The following is a 19344-nucleotide window of genomic DNA, read 5'->3' as shown; positions in this document are numbered from 1 at the left end:
CTGGTTGATATGTATCTTTAATCTGTCTTTAGGCTGGTACAGAGGGTTTTCCACCAAGAAGCCTTCCATCAAGGTAAACATATCAATCAATCAACATATCATATCAATCATATTCTCTTCATTATGCAGAGGGGTCCTTTTAGACCAGGCAGCTATCAGACATTGTTTGTTTGAAGCTATTTATTTACAGCAACTTGATTCCTAATGAAAACCTCCATACCAGCACAACAATGCTAAGAAAAGTAAGCATGTTTGGGTGCAGCAATTAATATGTGTTGTTCGGTACAATCAAGCATATTTCGTCTCTCTTTCCTCTATGCAGTAAAGAATACAATACACATTTAGATTTCTGGAGGCGTTGTATTGGACGAGTAGTGGTTAACGTACAATAAGAGTTACACCATTTATTTTCTCAGTTCACCACCTTACAGAGCCACCCAATTTTGTCATGTAAAAACTGGCGCACTGACATTTTCCAACCCTAACGCCAGGTTCGGCAATTTACCTGTCTTACAGTATATCAGTTCCTGAAAAACGGATATACTGTTCCTATATACTGTATCCTTAAAAACATGATCCAAAGTGCTAATGTCAGGCAGCGCTGATGTGGATATTTAAGACCAACCAAAAACTGGATCTAGCAGTAACGCAGTTCGTTATGGCAATGAATTTGGACATCAGAAACACAGCCTATCCAACCGTGACGCACACTGCCCATATGCGTGTAGTGCTTTTGGTGCCTGTATGCTTCTTATTTAGAAACCCATTTAGTTTGATTTGATTAAAAAGCAAGCATAGCCTCCTGTCTTCTCAATGAAGGTTTTTTTTGTCTGCCCAATGCAATCGCGAAGTAGTCAAGACTGTCGATAAAGGATGGGGTTGGCTCCTGAGACCGCTTGGAAATACATCTTAATCCCCAAAGCTTTATTAAAATATCAAGTTTGAGAGGAGTAAAACAGTGAGCTGACATTCCCTTTTTATCTATGTATTGTAGGCAGGCCAACATTATTTTTGCCATGCAGGTCCCGTTTTGGACGTGCGTAAAACCCGCTCCATGATGTAGGCTGTGTGTCTATGCCCATCATGAAACAAAAGATGAGAACCTGGGTGAATGCCGGTGAACCTGGTAATTACAAGTTATCTGTAACCTGTCAAAATAGCTTGTTTTCTGTTTCATATGTTCAAAACCCAAGCTCTCCCTTAGACCTACTAGAACAAAGGCTGGTTCATCAGCAACACGTGTCTTTTAGATCCTGGCAACTCTATGATATCATGAGATTTTACATGCATTTCTTGTTGTTGTTGTTAATAAAAAACACAGCTTGTTTTTTCTTTAATTTTATTACAACCAAACTTATTAGAATGATTCACCTTCCTGATTTTATGGTGATAATGTCCGTGGCGCACTTGCAATGCAACTCTTGGGGTGTGTGAATGCGATCTGATGTTTAAAATGTTTCCGATTATGTTCAGAAAACAGGCCTATTTGTGAGCAGTATAACGGGGAGGGGACATTCTCCCTTTTTTTATATTGGAGCTTTGTCCAGCTACTGTGAAAAGTTTGGATGTGCATAAAACCCTCCATAGTCTGCGTTGTTTTAATGTTATATGCCCAAGGGGAGTAATTATGGCGCCTGTGAGTGAGATATAGCCTATTTAAAACAAGTTGTTTTGTTTAGAATTTTATAAGAATTATTCATTATCTTTTTAGGCCTCATCAATAATTCATGTAATTTTGCTTATTGACAATGTTTGGCTGGTCCATGCTCAGCAATAATGCAATTTACAATAGGTCTAGGTGCCTCGTAAGGATCCGGAGAAGGCGAGTGGGAAAGCTGCCGTTACCGTCAATATTACTTGGCAACGTACAATCATTGGACAATAAATTAGACGAGGTACGATCACGAATATCCTACCAACAGGACATCAAAAACTGTAACATCTTATGTTTCACGGAATCGTGGCTGAATGATGACATGAATAATAAGCCAGCAGGATATACGCTGCACCAGCTAGATAGATCAGCACACAGACCGTGCATATTTGTAAACAACAGCTGGTGCACATAATCTGAGGAAGTCTCTAGATTTTGCTCTTCTGAAGTGGAGTATTTTATGATAAACTGTAGACCTCACTATTTGCCAAGAGAGATTTCATCTATAATTTTTATGGCTGTTTACTTACCACCACAGATGGACGCTGGCAATAAGACCGCAAACAGGAAACTGCTCACCCAGAGGCGGAGCTGTAATGCAGGGAAACTAAAATCAGTTTGACCCATTTTCTATCAACATGTTAAATACGCAAGCAGAGGAAAATCAATTCTAGATCACCTGTGCTCCACACACAGAGATGCGTACAAAGCTCTCCCCCGCCCTCCATTTGGTAAATCTGACCACAATTCTATACTCCTGATTCCTGCTTACAAGCTAAAATTAAAGCAGGAAGCACTAATAACTCGGTCAATAAAAAGTGGTCAGATGAAGCAGATGCTAAACTACAGGAATGCTTTGCTATCACAGACTGGCACATGTTCCGGGATTCGTCCGATTGCATTGAGGAGACACCACATCAGTCACTGGTTTATCAATAAGTGCATCGAGGACGTTGTCCCCATAGTGACTGTGCGTACATACCCCATATAGAAGCCATGAATTACAGGCAACATTCGCACTGAGCTAAAGGGTAGAGCTGCTGCTTTCAAGGTGCGGGACTCTAACCCGGAAGCATAAGAAATCCTGCTATACCCTCAGATGAACCATCAAACTGGCAAAGCGCCAATACAGGGCTAAGATTGAATTGTACTACACCGGCTCCGACGCTCGTCTTATGTGGCAGGGCTTGCAAACTATTACAGACTACAAAGGGAAGCACAGACACAAGCTGCCCAGTGACACGAGCCTACCAGACGAGCTAAATCACTTCTATGCTCGCTTCGATGCAAGCAACATTGAGGCATGCATGAGAGCATCAGCTGTTCCGGATGACTGTGTGATCACGCTTTCTGTAGCCAACGTGAGTAAGACCTTTAAACAGGTCAACATTCACAAGGCTGTGGGGCCAGACAGATTACCAGGACGTGTGCTCCGGGCATGTGCTGACCAACTGGCAGGTGTCTTCACTGACATTTTCAACATGTCCCTGATTGATATTGTAATATCAACATGTTTCAAGCAGACCACCATAGGTCCCTGTGCCCAAGAACACTAAGGCAACCTGCCTAAATGACTACAGACCTGCCGCACACCATGAATTGCTTTGAAAGGCTGGTAATGGCTCACATCAACACCATTATCCAAGAAACCCTAGACCCGCTCCAATTTGCATACTGCCCAAACAGATCCACAGATGATGCAATCTCTATTGCACTCCACACTGCCCTTTCCCACCTGGACAAAAGGAACACATATGTGAGAATGCTATTCATTGACTACAGCTCAGCGTTCAACACCATAGTACCCTCAAAGCTCATCACTAAGCTATGGACCCTGGGACTAAACACCTCCCTCTGCAACTGGATCCCCTCCTGTACTCCCTGTTCACCCACGACTGCATGGCCAGGTATGACTCCAACACCATCATTAAGTTTGCAGACGACACAACAGTGATCACCGACAACAACGAGACAGCCTATAGGGAGGAGGTCAGAGACCTGGCCGGGTGGTACCAGAATAACAACCTATCCCTCAACGTAACCAAGACTAAGGAGATGATTGTGGACTACAGGAAAAGGAGGACCGAGCACGCCCCCATTCTCATCAACGGGGCTGTAGTGGAGCAGGTTGAGAGCTTCATGTTCTTTGGTGTCCACATCACCAACAACCTAGAAAGGTCCAAACACACCAAAACAGTCATAAAGAGGGCACGACAAAGCCTTTTCCCCCTCAGGAAACTAAAAAGATTTGGCATGGGTCCTCAGATCCTCAAAACATTGAGAGCAACCTGACAACATCGAGAGCATCCTCTTGAGATGTTGCTTCAATATATTCACATAATTTTCCTATCTCATTATGCCATCTATTTTGTGAAGTGCTCCAGTCCCTCCTGCAGCAAAGCACCCCCACAACATGATGCTGCCATCTCTGTGCTTCATGGTTGGGATGGTGTTCTTTGGCTTGCAAGCCTCCCTCTTTTTCCTTCAAGCACAACAATGGTCATTATGGCCAAACAGTTCAATTTTTGCTTCATCCGACCAGAGGACAGTCCAAAAAGTACAATCTTTGCCCCCATGTGCAGTTGCAAACCGTAGTCTGGCTTTTATATGGCAGTTTTGGAGCAGTGCCTTCTTCCTTGTTGAGCAGCCTTTCAGGTTATGTCGATATACTGTAGGACTCGTTTTACTGTGAATATAGATACCTTTGTACCTGTTTCTTCCAGCATCTTCACAAGGTCCTTTGCTGTTGTTCTGGGATTGATTTGCACTTTTCGCACCAAAGTACGTTCATTTCTAGGAGACAGAACGTGTTTCCTTCCTGAGCGGTATGACGGCTGCGTGGTCCCATGGTGTTTGCTCCCAAGGAAGAACCAGACCATTTTTCCTGATGTCTTGGCTGATTTCTTTTGATTTTCCCATGATGTCAAGCAAAGAGGAACTGAGTTTGAAGGTAGACCTTGAAATACATCCACATGTACACCTCCAATTGACTCAAATTATGTCAATTAGCCTATCAGAAGCTTCGAAAGCCATGACATAATTTTCTGGAATTTTCCAAGCTGTTTAAAGGCACAGTCAACTTAGTGTATGTAGACTTCTGACCCAATGGAATTGTGATACAGTGAATTACAAGAAAAATAATCTGTCCTAAAACAATTGTTGGATAAATTACTTGTGTCATGCACAAAGTAAATGTTCTAACCGACTTGCCAAAACTATAGTTTGTTTACAAGAAATTTGTGGAGTGTATGTAAAGTGTATGTAAACTTCCGACTTCAACTATACATACTACCTCAATTAGCCCGACTAACCGGTGCCGGTATATAGCCTCGCTACTGTTATAGCCTCGCTACTATATATTGCCTCGCTTCTGTTATTTTTCATTGTCTTTTTACTGTTGTTTTTTATTTCCTTAGTTATCTATTGTTCACCAAATACCTATTTTTTACTTGAAAATTGTACTGTTGGTTAGGGCTTGTAAGTAAGCATTTCACTGTTGTATTCGGCGCACGTGACAAATAATCTTTCATTTGATTTACCACACTCATCACTGTCAAACGCTCCCTAAAACACTTCTGTGAGCAGGCCTTTCTAATCGACCTGGCCCGGGTATCCTGGAAGGACATTGACCTCATCCCGTCAGTTGAGGATGCCTGGTCATTCTTTAAAAGTAAGTTCCTCACCATTTTAGATAAGCATGCTCCGTTCACAAAATGCAGAACTAAGAACAGATATAGCCCTTGGTTCATTCCAGACCTGACTGCCCTCGACCAGCACAAAAACATCCTGTGGCGGACTGCAATAGCATCGAATAGCCCCCGTGATATGCAACTGTTCAGGGAAGTCAGGAACCAATACACGCAGTCAGTCAGGAAAGCTAAGGCCAGCTTCTTCAGGCAGAAGTTTGCATCCTGTAGCTCCAACTCCAAAAAGTTCTGGGACACTGTGAAGTCCATGGAGAACAAGAGCACCTCCTCCCAGCTGCCCACTGCACTGAGGCTAGGAAACACGGTCTCCACCGATAAATCCATGATTATCGAAAACTTCAATAAGCACTTCTCAACGGCTGGCCATGCCTTCCGCCTGGCTACTCCAACCTCGGCCAACAGCTCCGCCCCCCCCGTAGTTCCTCACCCAAGCCTCTCCAGGTTCTCCTTTACCCAAATCCAGATAGCAGATGTTCTGAAAGAGCTGCAAAACCTGGACCCGTACAAATCAGCTGGGCTTGACAATCTGGACCCTCTATTTCTGAAACTATCTGCAGCCATTGTCGCAACCCCTATCACCAGCCTGTTCAACCTCTCTTTCATATCGTCTGAGATCCCTAAGGATTGGAAAGCTGCCGCAGTCATCCCCCTCTTCAAAGGGGGAGACACCCTGGACCCAAACTGTTACAGACCTATATCCATCCTGCCCTGCCTATTTAAGGTCTTCGAAAGCCAAGTCAACAAACAGGTCACTGACCATCTCAAATCCCACCGTACCTTCTCCACTGTGCAATCTGGTTTCCGAGCCGTTCACGGGTGCACCTCAGCCACGCTCAAGGTACTAAACGATATCATAACCGTCATCGATAAAAGACAGTACTGTGCAGCCGTCTTTATCGACCTGGCCATGGCTTTCGACTCTGTCAATCACCACATTCTTATTGGCAGACTCAACAGCCTTGGTTTCTTAAATGATTGCCTCGCCTGGTTTACCAACTTCTTCTCTGATAGAGTTCAGTGTGTCAAATCGGAGGGCCTGTTGTCCGGACCTCTGGCAGTCTATGGGGGTGCCACAGGGTTCAATCTCGGGCCGACTCTCTTCTCTGTATATATCAATGATGTTGCTCTTGCTGCGGTCGATTCCCTGATCCACCTTTACACAGACGACAACATTCTATATACATCCGGCCCGTCCTTGGACACTGTGCTATCTAACCTCCAAACGAGCTTCAATGCCATACAACACTCCTTCCGTGGCCTCCAACTGCTCTTAAACGCTAGTAAAACCAAATGCATGCTTTTCAACCGTTCGCTGCCTGCACCCGCACGCCTGACCAGCATCACCACCCTGGATGGTTCCGACCTTGAATATGTGGACATCTATACCTAGGTGTCTGGCTAGACTGTAAACTCTCCTTCCAGACTCATATCAAACATCTCCAATCGAAAATCAAATCTAGAGTCGGCTTTCTATTCCGCAACAAAGCCTCCTTCACTCACGCTGCCAAACTTACCCTAGTAAAACTGACTATCCTACCGATCCTCGACTTCGGCGATGTCATCTACAACATTGCTTCCAACACTCTACTCAGCAAACTGGATGCAGTTTATCACAGTGCCATCCGTTTTGTCACTAAAGCACCTTATGACACCCACCACTGTGACCTGTATGCTCTAGTCGGCTGGCCCTTCGCTACATATTCGTCGCCAGACCCACTGGCTCCAGGTCATCTACAAGTCCATGCTAGGTAAAGCTCCACCTTATCTCAGTTCACTGGTCACGATGGCAACACCCATCCGTAGCACGCGCTCCAGCAGGTGTATCTCACTGATCATCCCTAAAGCCAACACCTCATTTGGCCGCCTTTCGTTCCAGTTCTTTGCTGCCTGTGACTGGAACGAATTGCAAAAATCGCTGAAGTTGGAGACTTTTATCTCCCTCACCAACTTCAAACATTTGCTATCTGAGCAGCTAACTGATCGCTGCAGCTGTACATAGTCTATTGGTAAATAGCCCACCCATTTTTACCTACCTCATCCCCATACTGTTTTTATTTATTTACTTCTCTGCTCTTTTGCACACCAATATCTCTACCTGTACATGACCATCTGATCATTTATCACTCCAGTGTTAATCTGCAAAATTGTAATTATTCGCCTACCTCCTCATGCCTTTTGCACACAATGTATATAGACTCCCCTTTTTTTTCTACTGTGTTATTGACTTGTTAATTGTTTACTCCATGTGTAACTCTGTGTTGTCTGTTCACACTGCTATGCTTTATCTTGGCCAGTTCGCAGTTGCAAATGAGAACTTGTTCTCAACTAGCCTACCTGGTTAAATAAAGGTGAAATATATATATTTTTTTTATATTTTTTTTAGCCAATGTGTCAGTGTGAATGCCATGTGATTCTTAGAACAAATGGGTTACATTTACATTTTGTTATTTCGTTTCTGTATTCTGTAAGCCATTTAAGAAACTATAGACTAACATCTGAAATGGAGTTAATTCCAAGGCAATACATTAAAAAGTACCATAAAATACACAACTTGAAGCAACCACATATTTCGCCATGGAGGACGTTCTAATTGGCCAGCGAGGAGCCAAGCCTTGACACGCCCACAACCCAACCCTTTTGCGTCAATGCCACCAAGTGCGTGGGTAATTGTGATAGTGAAAATAGAGAAATTATTTCTGAAACACCCCGCTACCACCTGCACTTAGATGTACCATTGCATTAGGTTGTTAAAATGCAGCCACAAGTGTTTCACCGCTCATACAAAGAGGCCTATATTGTGGCATCAAGTGTACTTTTCACCATTCATCTCTCTTCCAATGAGATGAGTATAGGGTTGTTAAATTCCTGGAATTAATATTTCCTGGTTTTCCCCGAAATCCCAGTTGGATGGTTCCCTGAATCAGGATGGAATATGCATGAAACCCGGAGTCCTACAACCAAGATTTCTGGAAAACCAGGGAATTTATTGAAAATATTATAACCTATAATCCTATATTTTAATAGCAATGTTTTGATTACTAAGTGTCTCTTTGTCAGGCTGACCACATTACTTTCGAAATCAAAGAGCATTCAAACAGTGTGCAGGTATTCATCTTATTTTTTCTATGGTATCATTACATTTTACATGAACATTTTAGTCATTTAGAACTGTAGTTCCCAACCGGGGGTACAAGGACCCCTGGGTGTACTTCGCCTATCCACAGGAGGTACAGTACTTAAGAAGATCCTTGAGACCATAGACCTACTGGTAAAATACACAGGAGGTACAGTACATAAGAAGACCCTTGAGACCATAGACCTACTGGTAAAACACACAGGAGGTACAGTACATAAGAAGACCCTTGAGACCATAGACCTACTGGTAAAATACACAGGAGGTACAGTACATAAGAAGACCCTTGAGATCATAGACCTACAGGTAAAATACACAGGAGGTACAGTACTTAAGAAGACCCTTGAGACCATAGACCTACTGGTAAAATACACAGGAGGTACAGTACATAAGAAGACCCTTGAGACCATAGACCTACTGGTAAAACACACAGGAGGTACAGTACATAAGAAGACCCTTGAGACCATAGACCTACAGGTAAAATACACAGGAGGTACAGTACATAAGAAGACCCTTGAGACCATAGACCTACTGGTAAAACACACAGGAGGTACAGTACATAAGAAGACCCTTGAGACCATAGACCTACAGGTAAAATACACAGGAGGTACAGTACATAAGAAGACCCTTGAGACCATAGACCTACAGGTAAAATACACAGGAGGTACAGTACATAAGAAGACCCTTGAGACCATAGACCTACTGGTAAAATACACAGGAGGTACAGTACTTAAGAAGACCCTTGAGACCATAAACCTACTGGTAAAATACACAGGAGGTACAGTACATAAGAAGACCCTTGAGACCATAGACCTACTGGTAAAATGCACAGGAGGTACAGTACATAAGAAGATCCTTGAGACCATAGACCTACTGGTAAAATACACAGGAGGTACAGTACATAAGAAGACCCTTGAGACCATAGACCTACTGGTAAAATACACAGGAGGTACAGTACTTAAGAAGACCCTTGAGACCATAGACTTACTGGTAAAATACACAGGAGGGGGTACTTCAGGAATACGCCAGTCAGAGCAAAATTCAGTTTGTGCTACAGTAACCAAAAAATGCTGGGGTCCACTGATTTAGCAGACGCTCTTATCCAGAGTGACTTACAGTTAGTGCATTCATCTTAAGATAGCTAGGTGAGACAACCACATATCATAGTTGTAGTAATACATGTTTTCCTCAGCAAAGTCAGTGCTAGTAGGAAAAATCAAGTGCAAGTTTATATGTTATTTTTTGGGGGTAGGGATAAGACTGAGTTTTCTTATTTAAGATACTCGTTGAAGAGGTATGGTTTCAGACATTTTCAGAAGATAGGCAGGGACTTTGTTCCCCTAGCATCAGGGGAAGCTGTTTCTATCATTGGGGTGCCAGGACAGAGAAGAACTTTGGGCTGAGTGGGAGCTGACCTCCCGTTGGGGTGGGACAGCCAAGAGACCAAAGGTGGTACTGTTCCTTCCTGCAGCTGTGGAAGTTTATTGGATGTGTGTACCTTGCGTACACTATGTTTGAACTAAATATGTACAGTACCTCCAAGCAATGCACCACCATGGCTTCTGCCATTGATCAATATTCTGCACTGCAGTAAATTATTATGAAATAATACTGACACATCCTCTTCCGATCCAATCGATTGTTTAGTAAACCATGTCTATGACCGTACCCGTTCCTCCGGCTTCATATTCCAAATCAAAATGTCTGACATCTGATACCAGTCACTCAGTCAGTATCTTAATAAGCTGGGAAACCAGTGATGCCTTAGCCTGGCCCCGGTCCCCGATCTGTATGTGGTTTACTCGTCTACAATGTCATGACAGTGCTGGACAGAGGGATAAAACACTGATCTACAGATCTGGGACCAGGCTACAGATACCTCTTTTGTCGCATCATTCTTTGAAACTGACCTGAAGTCAAAGGTCAGTAAGATCTAGAGTTATGACAGATAACATACTGTTCCAGAAAGACACACAAAAAACTTCTCACAATCCTGGCAGATCTCTCAAGTTCTTATGTGATGCTAATGCCCGTCCTGCTTTCACTACTTTCATGAGCTATTTACAGTCCCCCACCAACACGCCTCCATTTTGTTATGTACTCTTCCTCCCACACTCCCTCGCTCATACTCTCCCTGAGCTGCCACAATCAGCTGTGCTTACCGTGGCCAATTCATCAAATCTGTCAGATTATAGCAAAAAGAGGAACTGCACGGGTGGCAGTTTGCACTGTTCTGTCCTCCCCAGCTCAGCTACAATTGGGCTGGCACTTCTGCATATGCAGCTTGTGTGTGTGTCTGTGTTTGTGTGTGTGCATGCATGCTAGTGTATGTGTGTGTGTCAGAGAGAGTTAGAGCAGTATTAAAATAGCCACAATCTAAGAGTAGCTTGTTGCTACAGTAGTCTTTCTCTGTCAACACAGCTCTAGTCCTCTAACAACTGTTCCACATTACAGTTGACCAAAGCATAACAAGTACAACACAGGACACACATGCAACATGTGGGACATACTGTTTACATGCATGTAGACGACTATGGTCTTCAGTTGCAGGACCTTGCTACTCTCTTTTTAACACTTTTGCCCTATCCATCCAGCAGGGTATATTCCCAGCCAGCTATGTCCACCTGAAGAAATCCACAGTCAGCAACAGAGGGTGAGTCTCTTCCTGTTAAGTCATAAGACCAATGTGATAGATGAGATAAGTGGAACAGGAGCATTGGTTCATGGAAGTCAAAGGAAGCGTTGTCTTTCCCACAACATACTGTCATGCTGCCTTTGGGTCAGATTCAATGATGGGTGGTGTGTCCATGTCTTGCACATTTCTGTGGCCTCATTTCCCTCATCACTGATCTGTGAGGATCTATACTTAAACAGCATTAGTTCTGCTTTGCCAGCGAAGCATGCCAACACACACACACACACACACACACACACACACACACACACACACACACACACACACACACACACACACACACACACACACACACACACACCCTCCAACGGACACACACGACAGCAGTGGTCATCAGAGCTGTTCAAGGCAGTGGAAGCAGAGAGCAGGCAAAGCAAAGACAGGCAGGCAGGCAGGCAGGCAGGCAAGCAGGCAGGCAGGCAGGCAGGCAGGCAGGCAGGCAGCTATTTATCAGCTAGTGTTGGGACTGGGTGGCTACTTCACAGTGTGGGCACGGAGGATACTTCACAGTGTGGACAGGGAGGATACTTCACAGTGTTGACTGGGAGGATACTTCACAGTGTGGACAGGGAGGATACTTCACAGTGTGGACAGGGAGGATACTTCACAGTGTGGGCACGGAGGATACTTCACAGTGTGGACAGGGAGGATACTTCACAGTGTGGACAGGGAGGATACTTCACAGTGTGGACAGGGAGGATACTTCACAGTGTGGACAGGGAGGATACTTCACAGTGTGGACTGGGAGGATACTTCACAGTGTTGACAGGGAGGATACTTCACAGTGTGGACAGGGAGGATACTTCCCAGTGTGGACTGGGAGGATACTTCACAGTGTGGACACGGAGGATACTTCCCAGTGTGGACAGGGAGGATACTTCACAGTGTGGACAGGGAGGATACTTCACAGTGTGGACAGGGAGGATACTTCACAGTGTGGACAGGGAGGATACTTCCCAGTGTGGACAGGGAGGATACTTCACAGTGTGGACAGGGAGGATACTTCACAGTGTGGACAGGGAGGATACTTCACAGTGTGGACAGGGAGGATACTTCACAGTGTGGACACGGAGGATACTTCCCAGTGTGGACAGGGAGGATACTTCCCAGTGTGGACAGGGAGGATACTTCACAATGTGGACAGGGAGGATACTTCCCAGTGTGGACAGGGAGGATACTTCACAGTGTGGACAGGGAGGATACTTCCCAGTGTGGACAGGGAGGATACTTCACAGTGTTGACAGGGAGGATACTTCCCAGTGTGGACAGGGAGGATACTTCACAGTGTGGACACGGAGGATACTTCCCAGTGTGGACAGGGAGGATACTTCCCAGTATGGACTGGGAGGATACTTCACAGTGTTGACAGGGAGGATACTTCACAGTGTGGACAGGGAGGATACTTCACAGTGTGGACACGGAGGATACTTCCCAGTGTGGACAGGGAGGATACTTCACAGTGTGGACAGGGAGGATACTTCACAGTGTGGACAGGGAGGATACTTCACAGTGTGGACAGGGAGGATACTTCACAGTGTTGACAGGGAGGATACTTCACAGTGTGGACTGGGAGGATACTTCACAGTGTGGACAGGGAGGATACTTCACAGTGTGGACAGGGAGGATACTTCACAGTGTGGACTGGGAGGATACTTCACAGTGTGGACTGGGAGGATACTTCCCAGTGTGGACAGGGAGGATACTTCACAGTGTGGACTGGGAGGATACTTCACAGTGTTGACAGGGAGGATACTTCCCAGTGTGGACAGGGAGGATACTTCCCAGTGTGGACAGGGAGGATACTTCACAGTGTGGACAGGGAGGATACTTCACAGTGTGGACAGGGAGGATACTTCACAGTGTTGACAGGGAGGATACTTCACAGTGTGGACTGGGAGGATACTTCCCAGTGTGGACAGGGAGGATACTTCACAGTGTTGACAGGGAGGATACTTCCCAGTGTGGACAGGGAGGATACTTCACAGTGTTGACAGGGAGGATACTTCACAGTGTGGGCACGGAGGATACTTCACAGTGTGGACAGGGAGGATACTTCACAGTGTGGACTGGGAGGATACTTCACAGTGTGGACAGGGAGGATACTTCACAGTGTGGACAGGGAGGATACTTCACAGTGTGGACTGGGAGGATACTTCACAGTGTGGACAGGGAGGATACTTCCCAGTGTGGACTGGGAGGATACTTCACAGTGTGGATTGGGATGATACTTCACATTGTTGACTGGGGGGATACTTCACAGTGTGGACAGGGAGGATACTTCACAGTGTGGACAGGGAGGATACTTCACAGTGTGGACAGGGAGGATACTTCACAGTGTGGACAGGGAGGATACTTCACAGTGTGGACTGGGAGGATACTTCACAGTGTGGGCACGGAGGATACTTCACAGTGTGGACAGGGAGGATACTTCCCAGTGTGGACTGGGAGGATACTTCACAGTGTGGATTGGGATGATACTTCACAGTGTGGACAGGGAGGATACTTCACAGTGTTGACAGGGAGGATACTTCCCAGTGTGGACAGGGAGGATACTTCACAGTGTGGACAGGGAGGATACTTCCCAGTGTGGACAGGGAGGATACTTCACAGTGTGGACAGGGAGGATACTTCCCAGTGTGGACAGGGAGGATACTTCACAGTGTGGACTGGGAGGATACTTCACAGTGTGGACTGGGAGGATATTTCCCAGTGTGGACAGGGAGGATACTTCACAGTGTTGACAGGGAGGATACTTCACAGTGTGGGCACGGAGGATACTTCACAGTGTGGACAGGGAGGATACTTCACAGTGTGGACTGGGAGGATACTTCACAGTGTGGACAGGGAGGATACTTCCCAGTGTGGACAGGGAGGATACTTCACAGTGTGGACAGGGAGGATACTTCACAGTGTGGACTGGGAGGATACTTCACAGTGTTGACAGGGAGGATACTTCCCAGTGTGGACTGGGAGGATACTTCACAGTGTGGGCACGGAGGATACTTCACAGTGTGGACAGGGAGGATACTTCCCAGTGTGGACTGGGAGGATACTTCACAGTGTGGGCACGGAGGATACTTCACAGTGTTGACAGGGAGGATACTTCACAGTGTGGACAGGGAGGATACTTCACAGTGTGGACAGGGAGGATACTTCCCAGTGTGGACTGGGAGGATACTTCACAGTGTGGATTGGGATGATACTTCACATTGTTGACTGGGGGGATACTTCACAGTGTGGACTGGGAGGATACTTCACAGTGTTGACAGGGAGGATACTTCACAGTGTGGGCACGGAGGATACTTCACAGTGTTGACAGGGAGGATACTTCACAGTGTGGACAGGGAGGATACTTCACAGTGTGGACTGGGAGGATACTTCACAGTGTGGGCACGGAGGATACTTCACAGTGTGGACAGGGAGGATACTTCACAGTGTGGACTGGGAGGATACTTCACAGTGTGGGCACGGAGGATACTTCACAGTGTGGACAGGGAGGATACTTCCCAGTGTGGACAGGGAGGATACTTCACAGTGTGGGCACGGAGGATACTTCACAGTGTGGACAGGGAGGATACTTCCCAGTGTGGACTGGGAGGATACTTCACAGTGTGGATTGGGATGATACTTCACATTGTTGACTGGGGGGATACTTCACAGTGTGGACTGGGAGGATACTTCACAGTGTGGATTGGGATGATACTTCACATTGTTGACTGGGGGGATACTTCACAGTGTGGACAGGGAGGATACTTCCCAGTGTGGACTGGGAGGATACTTCACAGTGTGGACAGGGAGGATACTTCCCAGCGTGGACTGGGAGGATACTTCACAGTGTTGACAGGGAGGATACTTCACAGTGTGGACAGGGAGGATACTTCACAGTGTGGACTGGGAGGATACTTCACAGTGTGGACAGGGAGGATACTTCACAGTGTGGACAGGGAGGATACTTCACAGTGTGGACAGGGAGGATACTTCACAGTGTGGACAGGGAGGATACTTCACAGTGTGGACAGGGAGGATACTTCACAGTGTGGACAGGGAGGATACTTCCCAGTGTGGACTGGGAGGATACTTCCCAGTGTGGACTGGGAGGATACTTCCCAGTGTGGATTGGGAGGATACTTCCCAGTGTGGACTGGGAGGATACTTCACAGTGTGGACAGGGAGGATACTTCACAGTGTGGACAGGGAGGATACTTCCCAGTGTGGACAGGGAGGATACTTCACAGTGTGGACTGGGAGGATACTTCACAGTGTGGACAGGGAGGATACTTCACAGTGTTGACAGGGAGGATACTTCACAGTGTTGACAGGGGGGATACTTCCCAGTGTGGACTGGGAGGATACTTCCCAGTGTGGACTGGGAGGATACTTCACAGTGTGGATTGGGATGATACTTCACAGTGTTGACAGGGAGGATACTTCACAGTGTTGACAGGGAGGATACTTCACAGTGTGGACAGGGAGGATACTTCACAGTGTGGATTGGGATGATACTTCACAGTGTTGACAGGGAGGATACTTCACAGTGTTGACAGGGAGGATACTTCACAGTGTGGACTGGGAGGATACTTCACAGTGTGGATTGGGATGATACTTCACAGTGTTGACAGGGGTGATACTTCACAGTGTTACACCAACGCCCTCCAGTGCCCCTATAGCACATAGGACCTAGTCAGAGAGCTCTCATTTGCTTTTAAAACAATGACATTTTAACATTTAAATTCACATTTCTGTAATCGAGCAGACACTCTTATCCAGAGCAATTAGGGTTTAGTGCCTTGCTCAAGGGAACATCGACAGATTTTTTTATCTAGTTGACTAGGGGATTCGAACTAGCGACCTTTCAGTTACTTGCCCAATGCTCTTAACAGCTAGGCTACCTGACGCCCAATCATCAATTAACGGTGCAGAAGTTGGTATTGTGACACTTCCCCGCTCAGAGTTGCACTTGAGATATGTGCATTGCTGTTCAGTGTGGTTAATGATGTGAAACACCTACAGATGTAGGAACTTAATTTGATCACTCTTTTGTTGCTGAGAACTTTCCAACACAGCATGAAATTGAAACTTGTAGTGTATTCAAGGTTTAAGAAGGCTTCTAAAGTTTGTAACTTCTACTTTAAAATGTCAGACTTGATTTGCCCTAAAGAAAAAGTTATCAACCCCTACAAATAATGTCCATGAATTAGAAACCAGATAATAATTCACAATAATTCACAATAATCATGTTGCTGCGAGATTATTTTCCTACTGTGAAAAACTGGCTCAAATGAACATCATATACATCTGTACGGTTTCTCCTCAGTTCTCCCAATGCATCACATCTATGCTGGAGATATAGAGTATCATTCTAACTTGTTATGTAATGAATGAACTGTCTTATGGTTTTAACTAGACCCATTTTATATAGAACAAAATGTAAAAGGTCAGCAATGCATAGTTGTACATTATGGAATCCAAAACCACAGTGCATAGAACCACATCTCACAACATAACCTGGCTGTCTTCTGTCTGTCTTGCTGAAGGTCTTTCTCTTGTCTTACATTTAGTCTCATGGTTGGCACTCTGAACAATAAATTATGTCTATTGTGTTTTGCTCTAATGATCCATTGTAATCCTAATTTCACAAAGTGAAAAGCTCATTACTGTGTAATGTTTTATTATTTTGAATCATGAGTTAAGTCATTACAGTGTCAGCTCAGGGCAGTGATCTAAATGTGTGTGAGTGTGTGCATGCATGCTTGAGTGTGTGTATGTATCCATGTGTGTTTGTGTGTGCGTTCAATTATTTCTGTTTTTGTTTCTCTATTTGTTTCCCTCTGTCAAATCTGAATATTTCTGAGTGTCTGACTCTGTTTCTATAACTGTGTGTCTCACCCTAGGGTGTGTGAGACGGTGGTGCCTCTGGAAGATCCCATTATCACTGAGACCACCTCCACCCTGCAGGAATGGGGCGTGCTGTGGAAGCAACTCTACGTGGTGAGTACCGTTTCACCTTTCACTGGGAGACCTCTGTCTAGTGTCGAGGAAACACTGGTGTCCGTTTAGATGCAATGTGCAGGGTTAGAAGATCATCGGAAAAGGGAACAAGAAATAGGAGCTACATCCATCCATGCATTACATACTCAGCTCAAGGGATTTGATGAGAGACATTTTCACCTACAGTATGCAGGTTCCATCCACCTCATTCAATACCTGAAAAGCCCATGTCTATTTGCAAGATACTGTGGGATAGTAAGAAACCATTGGGGTTGAACACACTGTACTGCAAATACAGCCCCTTCCCATGAATCCCCATAACATGTCCTAAAGGCTGTCACTCCACTCTATGTCTTCATATTACTGTAAAACCAAAAATAGTCATTGGCCATAAATAATGTCCTAGATAGCTAGCTGTCATAGGCAATTTCACTGTATGTCACTCTGCTGTTACCACAGCTCTTTGTCTAGCCTCGTCCCAGATCTCTATGTGCAGTAGCCAACTCCTCTATCGTTGGCATGCCATTCATACCAATGATAGTCAGAAGAGATAGCTGAAGCCCACACAGATCTGGCCCAGGCTAATGTTTACCTGTCATGGTCTATTATAACATCAACTTAAAACCCAATACAGTTCTGTACATTCAGCCAGCATCCTCATCCTCCTCTCACTTTATAAATGTTCCATGAGACCTAAATAAACCCTTATCATGCTAAGTGTAGAGGGGGCAGGAGCCAGGAGGATGTAGCTAGTGAATGTAGCTGCAGCTTGAGCTGAGAGGAGGGAGATGTTGTCGAGCTGGCAGCGTGTTTTTACGTAACCTCTCACTGAGGACTGCTCATGCTCAGAGGAGCCAAGGAGCCTGGGGCGGCACTGTGGTGATGTAACTTCCTGTCAAGCACGACTAATACAAACCATTGATTTAACACTGCACTCATTCTGCCCCCCTGTTTGGTAGCCAGTGTAGCCAGTCACCACCACGGTTACCATCCATAAAAAGCAAGATGTATCATTGGCTAGATGTTGACAAGTTTATTAGATTTTTCCTTGAATGTTTTGCCCTCGAGGCGTTTTGCTGCCAATTAGAATTCATAGTGGTACTTCAGGGAGCGATGGCTTGAGCATTAATGTGTATCTGTTGTAATGTACATAATTAGACCTTACAGAACAGCCGTCCGAGATGCCTCATCAACTCTGACTAAAATCTTTGTTTTCCTACAGCCATGAGCAGTTTGAGAACATGGAATGTTTATCCTCATTAAATGTACATGAACGTTGTGGATGCGCTTAATCTTTGCACTTATTTAAACAAACCTGGGAAGTAGTGTGCACTGCTCAATTAAAAGTGATGTCCTTGGTCATGGAGAAAAGTTTGTTTCCATGAAGCCGTGGCTGATGAAACCCTGTATCACCTGTAGGTCAACTGAGTAGGACTTAAAAAATATTATTTTCCTAATTAATTATGTTAGAACTCATATGGTAACTAGGTAGCATCCAATGGAACTCATATGGTAACTAGTTAGCCTCCAGTAGAACTCATATGGTAACCTGGTATTCTTCAATGGAACTTGTATGGTAACTAGGTAGCCTCCAATGGAACTCGTATGGTAACTAGGCAGTCTCCAGTGGAACTCATATGGTAACTAGGAAGCCGCCAGTGGAACTCATATGGTAACTAGGCAGCCTCCAGTAGAACTCATATGGTAACTAGTTAGCCTCCAATGGAACTCATATGGTAACTAGGTAGTCTCCAATGGAACTCGTATGGTAAATAGATAGCCTCCAATGGAACGCGTTTGGGAACTAGGTAGCCTCCAATGGAAATCATATGGTCACTAGGTAGCCTCCAATGGAACTCGTTTGGGAACTAGGTAGCCTCCAATGGAAATCATATGGTAACTAGGTAGCCTCCAATGGAAATCATATGGTAACTAGGTAGCCTCCAATGGAACTCGTTTGGGAACTAGGTAGTCTCCAATGGAAATCATATGGTAACTAGGTAGTCTCCAATGGAAATCATATGGTAACTAGGTAGCCTCCAATGGAAATCATATGGTCACTAGGTAGCCTCCAATGGAACTCGTTTGGGAACTAGGTAGCCTCCAATGGAACTCGTTTGGGAACTAGGTAGCCTCCAATGGAAATCATATGGTAACTAGGTAGCCT

At 45.2% G+C, this 19344-nt stretch overlaps 1 protein-coding gene across 6 annotated transcripts in view; it reads left to right on the top strand.

The window, feature by feature from the left end:
- LOC118360273 (dedicator of cytokinesis protein 3-like) overlaps positions 1–19344 on the top strand; it is a 126386-nt gene that overhangs the window by 26729 nt on the left and 80313 nt on the right. For 4 of the 6 annotated variants that reach the window (XM_052481908.1, XM_052481907.1, XM_052481906.1 and 1 more), the window contains exons 3-5: positions 33–73; positions 11089–11147; positions 17081–17177. In XM_052481908.1, the coding sequence (XP_052337868.1) occupies positions 33–73; positions 11089–11147; positions 17081–17177 (197 nt within the window). The remainder of the gene's footprint in view (positions 1–32; positions 74–11088; positions 11148–17080; positions 17178–19344) is intronic. The other 2 variants (XM_052481909.1, XM_052481905.1) reach the window with 1 other exon arrangement.

Source organism: Oncorhynchus keta, chromosome 27 (genome assembly GCF_023373465.1).
Source record: "Oncorhynchus keta strain PuntledgeMale-10-30-2019 chromosome 27, Oket_V2, whole genome shotgun sequence".
Lineage (NCBI taxonomy): Eukaryota > Metazoa > Chordata > Actinopteri > Salmoniformes > Salmonidae > Oncorhynchus > Oncorhynchus keta.
The sequence above is the reverse complement of the archived record's forward strand: the minus strand, read 5'-3'. Positions and strand labels throughout refer to the sequence as shown.